General features: G+C 42.2%; 1 protein-coding gene across 1 annotated transcript in view; it reads right to left on the bottom strand.

The window, feature by feature from the left end:
- dnah9 (dynein, axonemal, heavy chain 9) overlaps window positions 1–21050 on the bottom strand; it is a 186307-nt gene that overhangs the window by 119664 nt on the left and 45593 nt on the right. Inside the window, exons 33-37 of the mRNA XM_085760635.1 lie at window positions 15835–15991; window positions 13508–13612; window positions 7928–8085; window positions 5178–5316; window positions 1181–1468 (exon numbers count right to left, since the gene is read on the bottom strand). Coding sequence (XP_085616761.1) covers window positions 1181–1468; window positions 5178–5316; window positions 7928–8085; window positions 13508–13612; window positions 15835–15991 — 847 coding nt within the window. The remainder of the gene's footprint in view (window positions 1–1180; window positions 1469–5177; window positions 5317–7927; window positions 8086–13507; window positions 13613–15834; window positions 15992–21050) is intronic.

The following is a 21050-nucleotide window of genomic DNA, read 5'->3' on the forward strand; positions in this document are numbered from 1 at the left end:
ACGTTATTATTTGCTGCAACTTTTACTGAAATTCAATACATTATTTCAATGATTTTAATCATTCTAATCCTTAAAACTCTTTGCTATTGTCTTCTACTGGCTTATTTCTCTATTCCTCTTTTCAATGTATTTTTATTCTCTGTGATTTTAATGTATCTCTATGCCTCTATAAAGCACTTTGTATTGCCTGCTGTATGAATTGGCCTATACAAATAAATTTGCCTCGCCTAAATTGTCAGTGTGAGGTTTAGCCTTGATCCAGATCTGTGAGGTAATACCACCGAGCCAGTAACAGAGAGTGACAGAGAGAGAAGGAAAAAAAAAAGGGAAAGAGAGATTTCCTCCCCACATCCACTCAAACATACAGATGGCGGAGCTCAATCAATGCCATCGACCGGCTCCTCGCGGCTGCTGCTCCGCATCCATTCAGTCAGAGTGCAGGTGCCTTCGCGCTCTCAAAGGCCCCGGCTGATTACTGCTTTGATGTGGGGAGAACTAATGCTAGCACAGGCTAACGCTTAAAGGTATGTGCTCTCTCTCTCTCTCTCTCTCTCTCTCTCGTCTGAAATCAAAAGGTTGGGCCACACAAACAAAGACAGTAAAAGTTCAGGCTCTGGGGGTGGACGGTTGTTATTGACCACTCTGCTGCTCTCTCTCTCTCTCTCCCCGTCTCTCCTCTTTGTTTATTTCCGTGGCTGTCTCTCACAATGTCAGGGTTAAGTGGCGTGGTGCAGCGCCAGCCTCCATTGATGGGCTGTTATTATGTGGTTCCCGTGTCTATTTGACCTGAGGCAGATTGCACTTATTTCCCCTGGTCCTATGTTCATGTGTCTCTGACATATAACGCATTCTATTGTGCATGTGTGTGTCTGTTTGCGTGTGTGTGTGTGTGTTTGTCTGTGTGTATAATACATTTTCCCAAAGCCCAATTTATCCAGATCCTGCAGACGTTGACAGTAATGTGTATTTCCAAGTGGAACACTGCGATGTGAGGTAAATAGCTTTGGGAAAGAACTAAGACAAATCTAAATGAGTGCTACAATTGCAGCCCCACCCCCCACCGCCTCACCCACCCACCCACTCTCCCTCCATGTCTTCATCTGCGGCTCAGTTGTGACTCGTAATCAAAGCGGAGTTTGATAAACTGCAGCAGACGAGCATGAAAACGGATCCTCCCTACCTTCAGTACGAAGTTGTCCTCGGCCTGTAGCTTCAGGTCCAGGATGGACTCCTTCACGTGCTTCTCAAAGTCCAGGTCTCTCTTCCTGGGGACGTCCAGAGCCGGGAACAGGTCGCCGATCAGCCCCATGAACACCTGCATGTCGTCGCTCACGATCTTGGGGATGTTGAAGTCTCTCAGCGCTCGCATCAGGACCTGGTCCTCCGCTCGGCCGGGGTCTCCTCTCTTCAGGGAGCCGGCCACCACCAGCACCGACTTGATGGCTCGGAGGCCCCAGTCGTAGTGGTCCTGCAGTAGGGGACGGAGAGACAGAGACAACCGTGTGAGACCAAGGCAGCGGTGGGCAAACGTTTTGGTTCAGGAGAGTGTTTGTGTGAACTGATATAAATAACATGTAAAAGCCATTACCTCAAAGTAAAAGAAAACTCACATTCAAATCACATTTAGTTTCAGTGGAGCAGTGTTGGTGCCCACCCTTTTTTCCCCTGTCAATCACTGTGAAAGACTCTTAACCACTCTTATGTTCACTGTAAAGAGCTACAAGCATTAACTTCTGACTAAGGCTCTTAATCAACTCTGTACAGCAAACATCCCAGTGTTCTGTCTACTAAATAAAGAAAATGGTGTAAGATTGTTATTGTTCTCAATTTCACCATTTGAGTAATGCTTGTTCTGGTTATTCTGTATACACTGACTGTTACACAAAACACTGGGATGTTTTGTACAGAGCTGAGCTCTAACGACTGGGTAAGAGTGTTGCATATATGTTGCTTATTCTGCTTTTTATTTATAACATAGAGTTGATTATCTTAATGTTGACACTGACAGCGGAATATGAAAATGACACTGGCATCTTCCTTACAAAGTGAAAGATTCAATGTGGCCAATAAAAGCAAGATGAAGACATACTGTAAACAGTGTGTAACTGTACAATATAAAAACTGAAGAGAGCGATCAGTGGCAGACTCTTTGCAATTAATTTGGATAATTCTGTACCAGTATTTGACATTGTTTTGATTTGCAAAGTAGTACAGTAGTAGCAATTTATTGTCCCCGTGGGGAAATTGGGTTGCAGCAGATCACACATGACATTTCATCTATTAAACAATACTAAACAGTAAACACATTTCATTTAGTTCATCATACTAATACTACAACTACAACCACTACTTACTGCCCATGTGGGCTCTGGCCACTATGCAGGAGATCACCGGTTTTATTTCCCAAACAAGATGATTATCTACATAGTGTTCCCTTATCCTCTCTCTCCCTGATGTCATACCTCCAGTCCACTGTCCTCTCCGCCAAAGGCAAAAATGACAGAAATATAGCTTTAAAATAATGATAATAATGATGTAGAAGAAAGATAATAATGATGTAGAAGAAAGAAGAAGAAAAGTTCAGAAAAACTGTTTTCCTTCCTTCCTTTTCCCACCAGGGTCATGCTGGGAAATGACTGCAAAGGTCTCAGTCTGAGAGCTCTGACACACGGTCTTTAAGTGTGAGATGGTGTCATACTTTTCAGTGGGTCCATGTGGTCTTTCTACTATTTTGTCCATCCATCTCTCTACCTGTCTTCAGGCAGATGTCCTCTACACTCAACACATTAAAGATTTACAGATTTCAGTGACTCCAGGTCGAGGAACTGCAGCTCAAGTTTTTTAAAGTGGTGTTTGTTCTGGATCATTGGCTCATTCCTTTCTGCACAACATACCTGCACTTTTATCTGACTTTTATATTTTTTTCTTGGAGATCTGGTCTCAACTTGCACAGTCTCCCTTTAACTGCAATTTTCTATTGATATTTCAGTGGAAATTTTCAAGCTGGAAGCACTTTGATAACTTTTTATAACCTCCTTTGCTTCATAGCATTTAGCTCCATTTTCACATCCAGACTCAGCTGGAGGAGCTCATGGTTGTTGAGTCAGAGAATTTATCAGCTCTGGACAATTTCTAACAGCTCATGGTTCACTTTATGAATCTGAACAGTCAATTAAGAACTACCACTAACTTTTTAATGACTTGTTACTGTTATTACTTCCTCTATTCGTTAATTTGATCAAATAAGATGATAAAGCAAGATGTGAGTGAGTTTCATGTTGCTGCACAGGATGTGTTTCCCAAAGCAACGACATGTGGTGCTTCCAACTTGAGCCCAACTGAATTTTCACTTTATCAAATCTGTGTTATTATTATTATTATTATTATTATCCAGATGTGTTTTATGTGAAGATTAAAAAAGGATAGCAGAGTAGTCACATCCACCCACTATGACATAAAAAAACTAGTTGGCTTCATCATTTCATTATTTCAAGGCTTGAATGACATCCCTATAATAATTATTATGAGTCTCGCTGTTGAAATGATCCAGTGATTTTACAGCTTAATGTCCTTTAATGCAATTTATAACATTGGCTTTCAAAGTACTCATATTGTGACTTATGGTTCCCAGCAGCAGCATGTGTCATAGTTACCAGTCCTGGCTAAATCAGCTAATTGCTCAGCTGACACTGTGGTGCTCTGTGGCATTTCTCTGTTCAACAGTCTTTAAAGGTATAGTTCATCATTTTGGCAATTGACCCATTGCCATAATCCCTATAATTTTAGGAGTAGCTTGTTACCTTTAATTGTCAGTGCAAGCTATTTTCAGAGCGGCGGAGCAGAGCCGCGAGCTGCTCAGAGCTACACTACGGAGGCTAATGGGATTTTTCTTGGTTTCCCTCATCAAACTCACCAAATACACAATCCAACAACTCCAAAAGACTCTGGTGGACAAGTTGTGACCTGCACATTCACCACACTATGAGATAATAACGGAACGTTACGAGACGGAGCTGTTTTCGAGGCAAATTCATGCAAAACCGCTGATGCGCATTCCCGTTGGAGGCAGTCTCTGCATTTGCCTCTAAAACAACTCCGTCTGGAATCTACTAACGAACCTACTCCTAAAACCATAGGGATTCAGGCAATGAGCTAATTTGCCAAAATGTTGAACTCTCCCTTTATATAAGCGACTAACACTTTCTACAGGGCAAAACAGAATATGACGGTGCTTACAGAGACAATCTGTCTAAATAACAGTGAGGACTTTTGTCTGCCAGTCGTAGGTGATATATTGCACTGGTCAAAGTGCAGTAAAACAGACACACCAGGATCATAACACATTTACCAACCACTGTTTTACAGCCATGGACGTTGAGACCCCAAACTTATTAGAGCATTATTTCAGCTCCCTGCAGTCTCTGACATATTTCACTGTTAGCATGCACTGGAGTCTAAAAACAGCACAGTCACTATGCACAGCAGTCCACAAGTCCACAATTACGAACCAGTTGTTGTAACTTGACAAAAGTGAAAATAGTAGATCGTGGACTTTGCACCGATTCGCCGTTTCAGCCTATGAATAGAGTTCAGAGAAGCAATATGTTCATTATTAGCCGATTTCATTACAATTGAGTTACTAATGTTGGAATGAAATGAAAATGAAAACTAAAACAGCTTAAAGAAGTGTCATTAAGGTGACACCTCAAAGTGTCTGAAGAACAGGAGCTTCATAAAACAGCCATAAAGAGGAAGCCCAGCTATGACACTTAAATGGATGTGTGGTCATGGGGAATCATCCAGCGCTGAGGGCCCATAAAACCCAGCTCCACTGTTACTATTAGTCACCACTCTGAGTGACTTTATTGCTTTTTTTAAATCATTAAAATAATGGCAGGACATGTAAAACAGCAGAAGACTGGGAGAGGATTAAAGATGAATTTAGATGGAATAACATCCAAACTCCCCGCAGCTTCTTTTTTCATGTGCATGTAACACTTCAGTCAGACAGTCGAGGTAGAAAGTCAGCTCCTGTGCGGTGCCTCTGAGTCACTCCCTTATCAAAAGCCTCAAATATAACAAGAGCATTGTGTCAGTTGTTGGAGCTTTGAAGTGGAAATGTATCTGGCTCTTCTTAAGCGTATCAGATGTGAAGCGTTGCTGGAAGAAGACAGTACCTGTTTGGACAACAGCTCCTTACACAGCGTGTAGAGCGTGATAAACTTCCTGGCGAGGACTCTGGCGTTAATGAAGCCTTCAGCCACCAGCATGATTTCACAGATCAGCTCGAAGTCTGGCACCACCATGGCACAGGGTCTGTGGGGAGACACGGGGAGCGCATGCAAATGAGCTCCACTCTGGTTCAGAATCATCATGCGGGATAAATAAAGCTTTCATTTCACAAACACACAGGCTGTGACTTCTGCCTTTGGGGCTCTCTCAGTCACAACAATGACAGAAGATGGACAGAAGATGTGACACTGTTTAGTGACATGGGGTCATGGGAGTTGTTGTCTTTGGTTTTGGGCTCCCTCTGTGTCACTTACAAGTTTCTTTTTTACCAGCAGTTAAAATCTCCATTGAGGTTGTCTCCTCTCCTCAACCACACCAAGTGTTTCTAACCAGTAAAACACTGGATGAACAGTATCATATTTAAAATCTATTTGGCTGACACAGTTACTGTACAGGACACACAACAGGCTTGTTCCTGTGATAATCTAACACAGCGTTTACACCTGGCATTAAACGGGACATATTATGTAAATATCAGTTTTTAAGGCTCTTTAACATACACTATATTTAAGTGTTTGTATTGCCTTCCGGCCCCCAAAATATGAGAATTGACCAAAAAATCTGTAATTTTCAGGCTCTCTAGGTTGAAATCCATGTGGTTTTATACAAGCTGTTCCCTCATATGTCTTCCAATGATGTAACTAGGATTCAAATTTGCATAATACCACCCCTACCTGGTACCAGTAGAAGGGATGGGGCGGGGCAAGCAGTGGTTCATTTGCATTTAAAGGGACAGGCACTGAAAGCAGCCGTTCTGAACAGGGCTGTTTTGAGAGGATGAAAAGAGCTGTGATGTTTGATCCTTGGGATATTTTTGACAAAAGCATGTCACAGACATGTCTTTAAGGGAACCATTTTAATTTGTGGAAGAAGGAGCATAATATGTCTCATTTAACATGCGCTTTCAGTGATCGGAATGCTATCGGATAGTTCTTGACCACATCACTGGTGAAAACTCACCCAAGACACACTGAGGACGGAATGTGATCCTCAGGGACACAACTACATGGGCGGAAATATGTCATCACGGCGCTGCTACAGTTTACAAAACAAACTAGCCTGGTGGATAGCAGCTGTCAGCGCCAGAAGCTACGGAAAACGTTGTGGATACTCATCCTGTTTATGTGTGGGAGTCTCTTCTTCTTCTACTATTTATTTTCTTTTTTAATTTACACACGCAAATATGTGATTGGATCTTAATGTGGACACTGGAGATGCATATCGCTGCCAGGTGTAAAAGCTATCTGGTCAAACTGATGCAAGTCACATGCTAATGCCAGGTGTAAATGAGGTGTAAGCATTAGTCTTAAATCCTTTAAAGGGATAGTTCAACATTTTGGCAAATTGGCCCATTGCCATAATCGCTATAGTCATAGCAGTAGGTTTGTTACCTTTAATTGTCGGTGTAAGCTGTTTTTAGAACGGAGGAGCGGAGCGTCAGGCTGCTCAGGGCTATGCTATGGAGGCTAATGGAATTTCTTGGTTTCCCTCATCAAACTCATCAAATACACAACCCAACAACTCCAAAAGGCTGTCGTGGACAAGTTGTGAGCTGCACATTCACCACGCTATGAGATAATAATGGAACGTTACGAGACGGAGCTGTTTTAGAGGTAAATTCATGCAAAACCACTGATGCGCGTTGCGTTCAGGGACAGTTTTTCAGCAAGCAGACTCTGTATTTACCTTGAAAACGGCTCCGTTTCGTAACGTTCCATTATTATCTCATAGCGTGGTGAATGTGCAGGTCACAACTTGTCCACGAAAGCATTTTGGAGTTTTGGGATTGTGTATTTGATGAGTTTGATGAGGGAAACCAAGAAATTCCATTAGCCTCCATAGCGTAGCTCTGAGCAGCCTGACGCTCCGCTCCTCCGTTCTAAAAATAGCTTACACCGACAAATAAAGGTAACGAACCTACTGCTATGACTATAGCGATTATGGCAATGGGCCAATTTGCCAAAATGTTGAACTACCCCTTTAAGTTGTAACAAGTAATTTTTAAAATGTGACAATACTGACAGATGATCAGAGGGGATATGAAGTTACAGACAGACAGACATATCTGAGAATTGATGGAAACATTTGGGATAAGAACACAACTCAGCAACACATAGAGGACACTCAGATAGTAAACCACATATCTTATCAACAAAACTACTTTCCTCAGAAGAAATAGTCTCTGTGTCCCTTGTTTAGTAATTTAATTAAACTGACACTTTAGCAAAGTCAAACTATTTCATTTCCTATGGTTTGAAAATTGAGCTTTTCTTTTTGTCGAGAAAAAAAAACAGCAGAGATTCAACCATATCACCCAATTAATGTGTAGGTTTAAACATCAATCCAGCCACCCATGCTTATCCTGAGGCAGGTCCTGCTCAGTGTTGCGGGACCGGAGCCTGTACTACTTCAAAATTGGAAAGAGGAGGGATTCTCCTCGGACAGGTCAGCAGCCTGTGTCAGGGCAACTTTTAACAACTTTTGTGAGTTCTGTTTTCAAAGAGTGTTGTTCTGTTTCCTTTAATGTTATAAGATTGTTTTTATATCTGGAGATTTTATATTATTTGAATTTCTCTGGAAAATCAAGACTACTGAGAGCCAGAGACTCTCTGTGCAGCTCGGGTGGGTTCCTCACCTGAACAGAGCCTTGAGGTTCTCAGGGAGCTCGGTCCTGCCGGCGTAGCCTGGATTCATGGTGATGAAGATGCCGACGGACGGGCAAAGACTCACCTCCTCTCCCATGAAGTTAAACCTCTGTTTCTTATCTCGAATGGCGTCCTGGATACTTTTGACCTGCACATACACAGAATAACCGCAATCACCTCTTCTACCAACCAGCCAGAGTCACAGTCCTCACAGGTGTTTCTGCAGAACATTATGATGTCACAGTGAAGTTGAACTTTGACTATTTTGTCTTTTTGTCATTTTTTATTATTGCATTATTGATTTTGTTATGTTAAATTATTCTGTAATTTATGAATTTGTGAGTTAATCCAAAGTAATTCAATTAAATTCTGTCCAGATTTTGATCACATTCATGTTAATGTGATGGACAGGCAACCTGAAATCATCATCTATTGCATAAAGGCATAAAAACCTGGTGCCTGTATTACCCAGAATGCATCTTGATCACTGACAGTTCATTGTCCACCTCACTTGAGCAGCTGAAGTCAAACCTGCAGACTTACAGTACAGACACACCTCATTGTCTATTTGCTTCATGTTTTAGTCATAATACATTACGTCTGTGACACCCGGGGCTGCAGATGCTAATAAACTAATCGCTGTAATCTGGTGCAAAGCATCTTATCTCAGTCAGATCAGTGGTTCTGGTCCTTCACAAATAAATGAACAAACAAACTAAACAGTGAATCAACATGTGAGCTCTGCTCTGTGTGAAAAAAACATGAGGTAAAGCTTCTGTTTGCACGTCAATCTTGATGATGATGATGATGATGATGATGATGATGATGATGATGATGATGATGATGATTATTATTTATTTCTTTCCTGTTTAGTTGCTGGGTCAGATGCAGGAGCATGAACGCATGATTTTTCCACATCATCCATCCAAAACCTTTTGGAACATTTCAGCCTGGGCCAAAAGTGGTGGACTGAGTGACACCGACGTTCCTAAAGCCTCGCTGCTAGCAAGACTAAAAATGTCCATCCATCCATCCATCTGCTATACTGCCTGTCCTCAGGGGGCCGGAGCCTGTCCCATCCATCCCAGCTGGGTTATGCCCTGAACACATCACCCACTCACACCCACAGGCAAATTCAGCACTGACAGTAAATCTAACCTTCCTGGAGGAAACTTAAGCTAGCACGGTTAGGGCCACAGGGTTTGAACCTTTTTGCTGTGAGGCGTCAGGATTCTGCCCTCCTCTTCGTTGGTTTATTTATGAACGTGAAACTCTTGAAACGTGCTATCTGGCTAGCTGGATTTTCCGTTCGGGCTGCCGTACAAACATGGCGACGCAAGATGGCGACACGAAAATCAAATAAACTTCATTTTATACACTTATACAAATATATTCATGGGTAGTTTATTCAGATTTTGCCAATAAACCTTGCCAATTATTACACACTGGACCTTTAACCATTGCACCACTGCACCACAGCGCCACCCTGACTGAACTGAAGTTCTCCATTAGCAGCATCATAAAGTTTCAAACACTACTCAGCACTACTCAGTGGCAAATCACACTCATCACAGGCACTCCCACTGTATGCTACGCTGATATGGGTTGTAGCCTGGGAAAGTTTGGTATTACTCATTAGCATATCATTAACATCAATTTGTAACAGCCTGTCAAACTGTTATGCAGCATGAACCTTTTTGTTCCAAGGACACAATTTCATCAATACTAGTCTGCTATCAGCCAGGGTTTACTGAATGGATGAACTGCCAACGCTCCGCTTGTCTTACATTATGATTGAATGAGATATCAGAAATTAACTTTGTGTGTGTGTGTGTGTGTGTGTGTTGGCCTATAACTCTCTGACTCCCAGCCTGCGAGAGGCTTTATGAATTTAACATGCGTGTGGTAAAAAGAGTGTAGCGAGTCGACAGCTGGAAAAAGGAGGAACATCTCTTCATGGATGAGTACTCGGCTACAGATCAGTCAGTCATACTAACGAAAACAGGGAGGGGAGGAGGAGGGGAGTGGGGCGGAGGTTGCAAAAACAAACAGTTGCAGCTGCAGCGAAAAGAACATGAAAAGTTTTCGTGAGAAAACATCAGTGGGGTTTGTTTTTTATGTGTGATGGCAGCACTCTGCACCCAGGCTGGAGCGTAGACGCTGCTGTGAGAGGTGCGAGGTGAGGAGAGATGCCGCCGTTTCTCTGGACGCACGAGCTGGAGGCAGCATCCGCAGTCCGGGCCCCGTGCGGAACAGCAACACAGGCGGAGCTTCGCCAATTTATCTCCATGTTGTTACATCTGGAAGCCTTCTGTTTGTCTCTGCTTTATTTAACGTCCGACCGGTCCCCGCCACCTGTGTTAGCAGACCCGGCCGGCAGCCGAGCTTGTCGCCGCACGACGCTCTAGCTGCTCCCACTTTAACAGGATGGATTAGGTGTGTGTGCGAGCGGCGCTGAGAGATGGCTCGGCATCAGCTCTGCTGAAGCGGGCTGGAGCGGGCCGCCAGCTGTCACAGCGGGGGTTTGATGCTCCTCTGTTCTCAAGGTCTACTTCTCCACGTATAAGCCGCCGTGATTTATTATTCATTACGCCGCACAACACCTATTCATTCTGCCGGCACTTTAAAATTCTCTAAGTACCGTAGACTTCCGCGGCTTACGGAGGACGACTGCTTGACTTTCATTGCTGCTGAAGAGAGAAGGAGGCAGGGGCGAGTCTGGCGGTTAATAATGATCCTTTGAGGAACTTTATCTCCATTATCATCACCATCATCATCAGCGTTCCTCTCAGCTGTGCACATTCTGTACAGCTACGACAGTGCTGCACATGCATGATGATAGTGTCTGGGGCAACAGCCCGCAGGATTTGAATATACCAGAGGGAGAGGATCCGTTTGATCCCAGATAGCTGAATGCAAGATAGCAGAAAAGCTAGCATCAGCTGAAACACAGAATATGGCTGATTTCTCAAAAGAGGCCCAGAATCAAAGGGCCCACTAGTGTGGGTCGGCCAGAGTGTACAGCATCCCTCTGTGTGGAGAATGCGAAGGCTTTTATTAACTTTATCTGTCGCTGTGCAGGATGTGAAGGTGAAGGCGGACTACAGTAACTGAGGCTGGACCATGTGGAAACAACAAGCTGTTTGAATGTAAATTCATTTTCGTTAGAGTTCCTCTAACGCTCCTCCATGTTCACCAGCTTTATCTGTCTGCCTCGTTCTTTTATCACAGCTGTTTCACCGTTTCCTTTATTTAACTAGGTTTGTCTGAGAAAAACATAAAAAACCCAGATAACAATATTATGCAGGTTAAAATCAGAGAAAATTAAAAAAAAAAGAGATCTCATCAGATACTCTACAGGAGACAATTTATCAAGGGGTCATTTGCCATTAAAACAGCTTGGGTATTGCATTTCTTAAAGCAACAACCTCGATTACTCAGTCAGTTGATCCATTATTAATACAATATTTGACATTTAAATGAGTAATTCCTAAAGGCTTAGTCTGCACTCTGACTCTTCTGAATCAATTTGTTATTGTAAGTGCTAAAAAATAAAGTCTTGATAATATTATTATCATTCAACAGTGTTTGGCAAGTTACATCCAAAAGATAATACATTACATATTATTAGTTACTGTCACTTGAAAATAATTAGTTACATTAAAATATTACTGTCTCTGAATTGTAATGTGTTACACTACTTTTGTGTTACTTTTGAGTTATTTTCGCCAAAATAACCGCAGAAAAAATACTAGGCATTCTAAAATGCTGAAATTTAGTTGCATTATACATTCAGGAGGGAGATGTAGCATAATGACCATGTAGGCCCCTAAAACTGCTAAAGCTAGTAGTTTTGCAGGTAATCTACTAAGAGTAACTGCCTAAATAACAGCCCGGCCAAACCGCACGATTGAAATGACAGTTTTGGGCGTTGTAATCTTGCCCGCCATTGGACAGTTTGGAAGGAGAGCTGGATGGCTGCAAACACAGAATGAAATTTGATCCAATTAATTCTAGAAAGGAGCAAATAGTTAGTTCATCCAGCAGCTCCAAAATGACCTGCCTGGTAGATGATATGAATTATGTTTTCCTTTTGTTTTATGTGTTCCTTTGGTAAACGTTTCTTTTATGTACTCTGCTACTGTGTGTAATGCTGGGCTGATTAGCACCTCCTTTTCAAACGTATTAAATCCAGACGCAGTAACAGTTCCCACAACTGATGAGTTTGCACACGTTTTTATGAAAATGTGCTGTAACGTGCGTTACTTAGATACAGTAAAACTGTGTAACAGGTAAAATACTGTTTTATCAAAATTGTATTAGTAATGTGTGCTATTATTGCGTAACAGCAAATAGTAATACATTACTGTAATTGCATTACTTTTGTAATGCTTTACTCCAAAGATTCAGGAAATCCTTCATTCCTGCTGCCATCCAAATGCACAATGCCTGTTGTTAGGCTATACATTTCTACTTGGCATTTATATCATATCATGCTGGACAATTTTAATTTCCCTCCAGAGGGATAAATAAAGAATTTATTTTTCTTCTTCTTCTTGAAGGTGGAGCTTCCTCAGAATTAAAGGTTAAAATATCCACTTGAACTCACTCAGGTTAAGTGGTTACACTTGACAAAGGTCAAAGGTCATGGTGAGCACAAAAAGCACTTTAAGCCATAACTTAAAATTTTGATTGTGCAGTTTAAGATCCTTTTTGATGGCTTGTGATTATTTTTGAGCTGGTTGTCTGAGTCTCCTCCAGCTGCACGGTTGAGACCACGGGGCCCAGAGTCGCTGAATTTCCTCTCGTCCTGTCACAGCTCTGTGATCACAGACATGTACCAGCTCTAATTAATGAGTGCGAGTTAGGAACGTTTCTGTTCGACGTAACATTATCCCAGAGACTTTGCTGCTAGTGTGTGAGTGTGTGTAATGTAACACACGCGAGTCAGGTTTTAAGGCCCTGATTGGACTGATTCTGCTGTCAGTCAACTCCAAGTTTCACTAAAGCGATTCATTAGAAAGCAAACAGCTGCAAATTACAGGTACGTATCGTTTCGAAAATCAAAGTTGTGCTCAGAGCAAAAACATTAATCCTCCTAAATGACTGCAGCGAGTCCTGTGAGAGCGTTTAAGAGAGTTTGTCCACTCAGAGACGGTGAAGTGGAGGTAGTGAACACTGTGAGCATGATGACCAGCACCACAGGCGAGTGATGGAGGGTTTTTTTTTTTCTATCCTCTGCTCTCAAATCAGATCAGAGAAAGCTCCAATTATGAGGAAGCTCTGGGGTGCAAAGGTGCCAGCCTTGGTGAATTAGTCTTATAGCCGGAGCAATTTACGCTTTCACTCTGTGATGAAGAGGCTATTTACTCCTGTGCTGCTGTTTTCGGCGGCTTACTCTCACCACAACTTGATCCGGATAGACCTGCCCTCGCAAATATGATCAAAACTTTCACATCTTAGCTCCAGTCCGCCCCAGGGTGCAAAACGCACACTGCCCTCGCAATGAGATCTGGACCCGAATGGCATTTTGGAGAGCACCTGAGGCGGAGGAGCCGGACGTTTCTCACCTGCACCGCCACCACAGACAGCACCTCCACCGAGATCCTGTTGAACTCGTCGAAGCAGCCCCACGCCCCGGTCTGAGCCAGGCCTTTGTAGATGTTCCCACAGGACTGATGGACAGAGAAGACAGGAAGTCAGTCAGTCAGGCTTAAAGGGATAGTTCAACATTTTGGCAAATTCGCCTATTGTCATAATAACCCAGTCTAGTGTTAGGGATAGCTTCATTACCTTTAAGATCAGGATCAGACTACACAATTTTTTTTTTCTTTCACCAATCATCAATCACGACCGATCACGCGCTGGGCGAGTTCAGACCATCGGGGAGGAGTAACAACAAACTGTCAATCATGGTTCTATTAGCGCTGTGTGTGAAAGTGGTCTTTTGCTCAGACACGAAAAAGACAAGGAAGAAAAACGACTGTGGAGCCGGTTCAGGGTCCGGTGAAGAGGACAGTATACTGTCCTCTTCACCGGACCCTGAACCTCTATTCTATAGACTGTTCTTCAAAGAGAACATGTACATTAACAAATGTGTAGGCCCACACTTCAAAACCATTAACTTATATTGCGCACATGAAGCACATGTTCACTGTGTGTAAACACTGCGTCAGAGCGCTCTGTCATCCTATTGGTCTACATCAAGGTTCACGTCGTATGAGATGTCAGACTAGGCGAAGAAATGCAAAAACTTGTAACATGCTAGACTTTCCGTCGGGGCATCGCACAGTGTCGTAGAGCGTACTAGATGCAAAATCGCTGTTCGTCAGACATGTTACACTACACGTCCGTTCGTCGTTCCCGATGCTCATAATCGGGCCTGACGCTGGAAATGTCGGCCGCGACAAAATCATGTGAAAATCGGCCTGAAATTGTGTAGTCTGATCCTGCCTTAATTGTCGGTGCAAGCTGCTTTTAGATCGGCGGGGCAGAGACGCGAGCTGCTCACGAAACCTTTTACTCAAAAGTCATCAAATACACAATTGTGACCTGCACATTCACCACGCTATGAAATAATAACGTATAATTATGTAACATTACGACACATGAAGCAAATACTCAGAACTACTTGTGTTTTTGAAATCACTCCACCCAGCAGCCATGTCTGGAATCTAGTTCCGGCTTTGCATTTGCCTCTAAAACAACTCTGTTGCGTAATGTTACATTATCATCTCATAGCATAGTGAATGCGCAGGTCACACCAGAGCAGAAATTTGGAGTTGTTGGATTGTGTATTTGACAAGTTTAATGAGGGAAAGGCAAAAGTACCGTTCACTTCCATTGCATTAGCTGAGCAGCTCGCGTCTCTGCCCCGGCGATCTAAAAACAGCTTGCACTGACAATTAAAAGGTAATGAACCTACCCTAAAACTATAGGGATTATGGCAATTGGCGAATTTGCCAAAATGGTGAACTACCACTTTAAAGACGGAGACTCGGCGTGGACGGAGAGGTTTCACCAATTAGACAGGAGATATATGGGAGGGTGTTTTCTGCAGTGGCGCCACAGCGGGCTGCTGAGAGTAGGCGAATAATTACAGGATGATGCATAAACAAGGCCTCGCACTAATAAAACAAGGTGCTGATGGCAGGAAGACAAAGGCTAAAATATCCACCACCCACATTTTAACTTTCCAAGGATCGACTTGAGAGCAGGTGAACGACGTTCCTCCAGAGAGCTGCTGGACCAGGATGAAGCAGGCAGCTGACTTTTCTCTCCAATTACAGAACTGAGGAAACCTGCTCTGACGCAAACCAGAGCTGACTGGGAGATTGATCCCACTTCTGTGTGTGTGTGTATGACTGAATATGAGTAACAGTGCAAGGCTCTGTGTTCCTCCTGGAGTGTATTAGCACTTCTCTCTGACACCTTGCTGTGGTGTGTATAGCCGGAGGTGTTGTATGCCTTTATACTGTAATGATGAGCTCTGTCTTGAGGGGGGAGGCGGGGAGCATGCCACATCACAAGATTATGTTTATGTCTCCCTTGACCACTCTATATGCACAGGTTGTGTGTGTGAGAGACCATACTAGAGTGTATAATGAAGAGAGGTGCAGGCTGGATACAGAGGGAGCAGGTTTAGCAGAGAAATAAGAATCAGACTTTAACTAATCAGCTCTTTTTTCCAGAGGGGTGGGGGGGGGGGGGAAACGCAGGATGAAAAGGAGAAAGATGAAAAGAGAAGGGTGTAAAGGAGGGTTGACAACTTTAATGACAAATGCATACCATATTGCTGACAAAGGCCGGGATGAAAAGAAACATGCATAACGCGCGCTGCTGTGAATACACATTAAGGTTCAAATGTAGATGCATGTGTGTGTGTGTGTCGGCTCACCTTGTAGTCCATCTGCTCGGAGCAGTTGAATACGTAGACCATGATGCCGAGGGCTCGGCCCAGGTCTTTGGTGGTCTCGGTCTTGCCTGTGCCAGCGGGGCCGGCCGGAGCTCCACTCATGGTCAGGTGGAGGGACTGGGTCAGGGTGATGTAGCATCTGAGTACAGCAGAGACACACAACATTAGACTGTAGGCTACGCTTAGAAGACAAGGTGGTTGCACTTCACAATAAGGTACACAAAGTTAGAGTAGTTACTGAGGAACTAATGAGGAACTAATGAGAAGTTAGTGAGGAACTAAGGTACACAACATTAGAGTAGTTACTCATTTTGATGTCTCACTTTAGGGTAGGCTACACAAAAAGGGGTAACTAATGATTAAGTAATAGTTAGTTCATTATTAGTTCCTCTAATTTTATGTAGCTCTGTTCCTCACTAACTACTCCTTAGTTTGTCATTAGTTCCACATTAGTTATCCATTAGTTCCTCAAGTTGTAAGTTGTTGGACTATACATGATATTTTAATAGTTAAATATATATGAAGAGTTCATTTGCAAAAGCAGATAAACGCCAGTTTGAAAGAAATGAGCTGATGCTTTTGAATTATTCTTTGCATAGTGTTGTTTTCAATAATCTCATCTCATTGGTCAAAGCCACTCAACTTTGGTTTGACTGATTAATTAAAGATTTTTCTGGAGTTATCTGCATTTGCAAATGAACTCTTCATATGTATAGTATATATACACTATATATATAGACTATTAAGACTAAAGCAGTTGAAAGCAGAAAAAGGTGATTCCATTTAAAATTATTATATATATTCAATATCTGAAAAATTGATGGATGGATTTAGCAGGACTCCTGTGCAGCATAACCGCTGGTTGCTGTGACAACAAGCCTTCTGGAAGTCAGCACCCTCAGCTATTACAGGGGTCAAAAGGTTCAGGCCAGCTGTTCCTTGCTTTAGTCTTTAGGCTAAGCTAAGATAATGTAATAATAGTAATGATACTGATCTCTTCATCTCATCTAATGGTATAATATAGTATTTTAAAATATTAAATTATTCAGACTGAACAGGGAACAGAATTATCATTTGGCAAATGTAGTTTAATTAAAAAGTTTTTCAGATTTCAAATTTCTCAAGAAATGCAAGTTTAAGTTTAACATAAGAACAGATCTAGTGGAGTGAAAAATCTGTACTTACAACTTCACAGATGTTTCTACAACTAACTTAATAAATGTAATCACATCGAATCAGTGCAGTAGCATTTGACTGCTGCAGAGGACCACCATTATGTCACAAAAAACAATGCTCTTGCACAACAAATCATTCAAGTTAATGCACACAAAAGATTCCCCTCCCCTGCCTCTGCTGCAGCAGTTGTAATGTGATGAACACTGGATGTGTTGCGTGAGCGCAGCAGCTGATGTCGCTGAGCTGCTGCAGAAAAACTCATGTTAACATCAGCTGCACCTCTGTTGAGTTCCAGGATACTACTCAAATGTTAGATTTCTGCTCATTAATAATTCATTTATGATTTCAAAACATCACTAAAATGCCACCGTCTCTGCATGAAGCTGCTATAATGGTTAAGAAAAATTAATTTATATTTTTCCATGTCCGTGTGATATTCAGATTCAGCCATGACACAGAGAGACAGCTGCAGTGTGAGTGTGACATCAACAGGTCTTCTCTCTGGCTCTTATTGCTGGGACACATGAAAAACTGCTGACTGGGTTCCTGCATCACTGCATGCAGCTGTGACACACACACACACACACACACACACACACAGGCAGTTGTGTCCGCTCTAACCCTTTAACATGTGAGTTGAAATAAAAGTCAACACATTACTCTGTCAGGTCAGGCCTGTAAAGGCTGTCAGATGTATGAGAGTAAATGCTGGAAACTACAAATCTAGGAATAATTTGTGTGTTTGGTCTGTTTTTCCACTTTAAAGAATTGAGTGCATCTATGGTTTCCTATTTTTCTGCTTCATATAAAGGGTGACCCCATAGTTGATGATTAGTTGATTCAATTCGGAGGAGTCTGAGTCAACCGCCAATCTCGCTGCCGAATCGTCGTTATGCTCGTGGTTATGCTCACTGCTGCTGAACATCTGATTTTACAGAGAATTTGTTTATTCTCTGATAATTCATTATGTGTAGCCTGTTTTAATTCAAACATCAGCCTGATTTCTGTTGATTGGAAAATTACGTGTGGGTTTAATCCGTAGTATCCTTACTACGCATGAATAAGGATGTTTTCACACATACTGGTGCGTGCACTGAGTGCTCCTCAACACTGCCTGTGTGAAAACACCCTACTGTAAATCACCCACATCAGCTGTAGGATCCAAATAAGATGAGGTGAACGTGTAGCATCTACAATGATTCCTATTGGCTCATTAGCAACTTATTAGCTCATGTTCACTAAAAAAAATCTTCAGAAGTGGGAGGATGTCCTGTTATTGTTATTTGGGTGTTTTAGCTCTTTTCTCTGGAGCGGAAAAGGATTACGGAAGAGGATTAGGGCCACTGTGAAAAAAAAAAAGGTAATTCTGACTTTTTTTTCTCAGAAGTCTGACTTTAAACTCTGAATTTTCTGAAATTAAAGTCAGAATTCTGAGATTAAAAGTCACAAATTAATTCTGACAAAAAGTCAGAACTCACTTTTTGTTCCAAAGTGGCCCTAATCCTCTTCTGCACAAATGAGGTCATGAATCAGTGAGGGAAAAGACACCATGATTCCAGGATTGGCCGAATAAAGGCAAAATCTGACCAATCAGATTGAAAATATGAAAATTCTTAGTCGGGGACACTTCTACATCATAGATTTCTGGAAATAAGTTAAATAATGGAAAAACTTTCAGCCCTAACCGAGAAAAGCTCCAGACTCTTCATAACCCTCCATCAAATCTCCCAGATTAACTTTTAATGAATGCAGACTAGAAAAAGGTTTGGATTCTGCAGCAGCATTCACACACTGCAAATGACAAACCCTGAGTTGACACAGCCTCCTAACCAGCACTGACAATGTCTCTGTGTCGACATCATACATAACCTCATTATATGATAATATAATCCGCTGCTGTGCTTTGATTATCACGCAGGCTGATTGGTGACGCCAGTGATTGCCTCTCCCGCGGAAAGTGTCAGAACTAACAAACAGCCTGCCCATCTCGTATCAATAAAAAGCAGCAGCGACGGGACATGAACGGATGGAGGCAATCAAGACTTTATTGATCAGGGCAATAAACACTAGGGTTTGCCTTGAATATCAATACAGCAATGATTTTAATGAGCTGCTGGTTAATAGATGATGTATGGAAGGGGGGGAGTATTGGAAAGCATAACGAGAGACAGAAGCTCAGAGAAGACAAACGATCCCATCTGTATACAGTGTATCATCCGGAAACCAGTGCCAACAGGCTTTATGACTCTCTCTTGAAATATGGCCAAAAATCACACAATCAGTGTTTGAATAGGCCGGAGGAGGAGGAGGAGGAGGAGGAGGAGGACGTCCTGCACGGAGACACCTAAGCCGGAGAGAGGACGAGGCAGAGACTGAACCGAGTGGACGAGACAAGGTGACTCGTTTTATGCCAGTGTTTTTTTTTTCTTTTAAAGAAACAGCGATACATCAGTCTCTGGGTCTGACTCATTCTCCTCCCATTCTTTTTTCTGTGTGTGTGTGTTGGCTGGGTAAAAATATTCCTGACATTTTGCATAATGGTGCAACTTTGGAGCTGCTGCAGTAACTATTGAACGAATGCTAACGCCGTGCCGATAACATTCCCGCTGTTATAGATTAGCAAGAGTGATTCCTTAAGCTTAATTATCCTGCTGCAGGGAGTGAATACAGCAAATCAACCACAGACCGCCTGTAGTAAACAAGCAGATAGAGGCATTTCAGAGCAGCTTTATACGTGTGACTCAACACTTCAGCACTGCTGTCATTAAGATCTATTTACATTTTATTTATGTTTATAATTTCAAATAATTAAAACGGTTCAGACAGGCTGTGTTCATCAGATGAATGACAGCTGGATCCCACTGAGCTGCTTCAGTTCCCAGCTCCTCCATGGAGCCGCTACATGGAGCTCGTTTTGACTTGGCAGTAAAAGAGAACCAGCGCGTTGATCTGGACTTGTGGGTAAAATTTCAAATTATTCAAAAAATAATGAGAGAGCTCACCTCTCACTGGCTTTCCTTAAGTTGTATTTTTGAGTTTTAAGCCATAGGGAGTGTATTTTTAATGTACTATGACACTGTAGAAACTGAACTAGGCAAGACAACATTCAGGCTTCTGGCACCTAATGTTTGAAATAAATGACAATCTGAACTTTTGTGAGCAAGTTTTAATTTAATATAATAATAATACATTTTATTTATAACGCGCTTTTACAGGTGCTCAAAGACGCAAATGTTGCGTCTTTGAGCACCTGTAAAAGCACGTCCTTTTTAACAACATTAAATAATGTTGTTAATATGATGTTTATTGATTCTAATGTAACTATGCTGCTGCCCTTTTGGCCAGGTCTCCCTTGTAAAAGAGATCTAATAGGTCTAACCTGATTTAATAAAGGCTAAATAAAAATAAATAATTGTTTTTCAGCAGAAAGAAGTCCTGATCCAAACTAGACACATGCAGGTGTGTGTATAATCCTTAAATACCAAAACTAGACAAGATTCCCCCTGCTGTGCTGCACTAACTCATCTTTTGCACACTATGATCTCATGTTCAACAGTAGAAACTAAAGCAGATACAGTACTGTATCTTGGTCTCTTCATGGACTCAGACTGTTATCAACTGCAGCACCTTAAAAATGTAGCAGGAGTTAGAGAACTTTTGTCTCAGTAAGCCCGACTCCTGTGGTATCTCAGATCTCTCAGAAAGTTCTGTCAGAGTCCACGCTGCCTCATTAGTCCAGATCTCAGGTCTCTGCACCGGTTTCCAACATGTCTGAGGAGTGATTTTAAAAACAGAAGAACTACTAGCACTGTAGCTGCTTCCAAAATACACTTTGAATTGGTGCTGTGCTCTGAACAGTGCAGATCCTCTCTGATTGACTGGGACAGGTCTGTTTACTGTCTCTAAGTAAACATGGAGGAGAAGCAGGATCAGTTTCCAACAGTGTGAGCCAACTCGCAGAGAAACTGTGGCCTGCTCCAACTCTCTTTCCATTCCAATCAAGGCTTTCGTTGATGGGACTA

The sequence above is a fragment of the Trachurus japonicus genome, chromosome 19, assembly GCF_045865225.1.
Source record: "Trachurus japonicus isolate A0001 chromosome 19, Traja_1.0".
In the NCBI taxonomy this organism is placed as follows: domain Eukaryota; kingdom Metazoa; phylum Chordata; class Actinopteri; order Carangiformes; family Carangidae; genus Trachurus; species Trachurus japonicus.